Below are 2,500 nucleotides of genomic sequence, written 5' to 3'. Positions count from 1 at the left end.
ACTGCCTTGACTTGAGTAAAACAGACAAAAAGAATGTGTCACTATTAAAAAGATATATCAGTATCAATTAAACAGTATCATTAGTCATTACTCATTAGTACTTTTTCACAAATTAGATAACATTGGAAATACACCATTTAGACAGGACGGAGTATGACTGTGCTACATTCTGTTAATAAAACAAAGGGCTGTATCTAACCGGATCACACCGCACTCTCGATGAAAACGTGCACACTTAAATCTGCTAAAGCTTTGATCCCTGAGGAAGGTCATCAGACAAAAAATCTTGGCAGATTAAAAAAGAAAACAGTGCGGATTTAAGTGTGAAGACATTTTTCTTTCAATAACACAATGGGCGAAAAACGTTTTAAAATCAACCTTTCCCCATTTTTTTTTATTAGTGAACCTTCTGAATGATAAAAAAAAGGTTTAAAAATAAGCACAACCTTTCGTCAATTATGAGGAGGTCATAGTCCACTCAGAACTTTAAATGGGCTACAGATTCTGATTCTTTCAGTACTTAACCCACAGGAAAAGAACTCTCTTTCAAAATCTCCCAATCAAATAGTCCAAGAAAAGAGAGTGAAATTGTTACATTGCTACTGCATTGCTAAAAGCGTCACAAAGGCCATGAAACACAAAGGCCATGAAAAAAGTTTGACTTCTCTAAGAATTCACTTTTCTTTACTTCTCTTTTTCTTCCCTGTCCATGTGTGCTTTTGCTTTTTTAATATCTTTCTCTTTTTCATTCTCCCCTGACTCTCTGGCTGGAAAGACTGGAATACTTTTTTCCACACGCCCTTTTCTGTTAGTTTTTCCACTCTTCACATGATGTCTTGGATTTTTTTAAGCATTTCCTTTCTACTCCTTCTTGCTGCTCCCATTTCATTTCTATTCTCCAACTAAACTCTCTCCTTTCTCTCCTTTCTGTTCCACTCCTCTCTCATTTTCTCTCCTTTCTGTTCCACTCCTCTCTCCTTTTCTCTCCTTTCTGTTCCACTCCTCTCTCCTTTTCTCTCCTTTCTGTTCTGCCAACTCTCTCCTTTTCTCTCCTTTCTCTTCTCCCACCTCTCTCCATTTCTCTCCTTTCTCTTCTCCCACCTCTCTCCTTTTCTCTCCTTTCTGTTCCACTCCTCTCTCCTTTTCTCTCCTTTCTCTTCTCCCAACTCTCTCCTTTTCTCTCCTTTCTGTTCCACTCCTCTCTCCTTTTCTCTCCTTTCTGTTCTCCCAACTCTCTCCTTTTCTATCCTTTCCGTTCCACTCCTCTCCGCTATCGAGAGACACAATGTGGTGTGTAGTGGTCGATAATGGCTGGCCACCACCAAAGTACATCTGCTCTTTTCCCTTTGCTTCTCTCTCTCTCTCTCTCTCTCTCTCTCTCTCTCTCTCTCTCTCTCTCTCTCTCTCTCTCTCTCTCTCTCTCTCTCTCTCTCTCTCACAATTGCCTGTCTGCCTTCTCCTGTGCAGTGCACTTCAAATTGTGTCTGAAGCTCTGATAGACTGTGGTGACGCGACAGCCTGACTTAGCTGTGCTAAGGTACTTCACCCTGTATCCTCTCTTTTCAGCTTTCTTTTCTTCTCTCTCTCTCTCTCTCTCTCTCTCTCTCTCTCTCTCTCTCTCTCTCTCTCTCTCTCTCTCTCTCTCTCTCTCCATTAGCTCTCTGCCTTTTCCTGTGCAGTCCTCTCCAAACTCATGTTGCCCTTTTCGCACTTCCTCTCCACTGTCTATCTGCTCTGAAGAACTGCGGTGATGGAACACCCTGACTAGTTGGTAGTTCACCCTAGGGCTGGGCGATATGGAAAAAAACAATATCACTATATGGATTACTTTATATCACGATAACGATATATGTCACAATATAGCACAATTACATACATTTTTAGTTATTCTCTTTATTTGCCCTTTTTCATGTCACAAAACAACCTTTCTTTAAAATTGACCTTTTTATTCTTATTTTTACAGTTACATTAACGTATAGTGTGTATTGTGACAACATGAAATATAATTAAATGATATTCAATTGTATAAAATTGACGAAATTGCAATCACGATATAAACGATATAGGAGAAAGGTCACTATATACACTTTTATATCACGATAACGATATATATCGTAATATTGCCCAGCCCTAGTTCACCCATTACCCTCTCTTTTAAGTGTTCTTTTCAGCTTTTCTTTTCTTTTCTGTCCGCTCTATACATTCCACTTCAAACTAAAAACACTTATTCAAATGTCAATATTTGCCTGAGTGCGCTGGATAAAACCAAGGCAAGGTTAGCATTCAAATGTGTAAGATACAGTAGGTGCCGCACAGCGTCCATTACACAAGCAACCAGGGCCGGATTAAGATGGCCTGGGTCCCCTAGGCTGCAAGTTGAAGTGGGGCCCCTCAGAAAGCAAATTTTGTGACAAATTTACATGGACCGTGTTATAATTACATGCTAGGAATTAGGGACAACACGTCTACCAACTGTACTCAACATGACAGATGAATATTT

At 39.8% G+C, this 2,500-nt stretch overlaps 1 protein-coding gene across 1 annotated transcript in view; it reads right to left on the bottom strand.

Moving 5' to 3' along the window:
* lama2 (laminin, alpha 2) overlaps positions 1–2,500 on the bottom strand; it is a 441,866-nt gene that overhangs the window by 36,530 nt on the left and 402,836 nt on the right. Inside the window, exon 54 of the mRNA XM_063223771.1 lies at positions 1–10. This exon is cut by the window's left edge and continues 11 nt beyond it. Within this exon, the coding sequence (XP_063079841.1) occupies positions 1–10 (10 nt within the window). The remainder of the gene's footprint in view (positions 11–2,500) is intronic.

Source organism: Engraulis encrasicolus, chromosome 18 (genome assembly GCF_034702125.1).
Source record: "Engraulis encrasicolus isolate BLACKSEA-1 chromosome 18, IST_EnEncr_1.0, whole genome shotgun sequence".
In the NCBI taxonomy this organism is placed as follows: domain Eukaryota; kingdom Metazoa; phylum Chordata; class Actinopteri; order Clupeiformes; family Engraulidae; genus Engraulis; species Engraulis encrasicolus.
The sequence above is the reverse complement of the archived record's forward strand: the minus strand, read 5'-3'. Positions and strand labels throughout refer to the sequence as shown.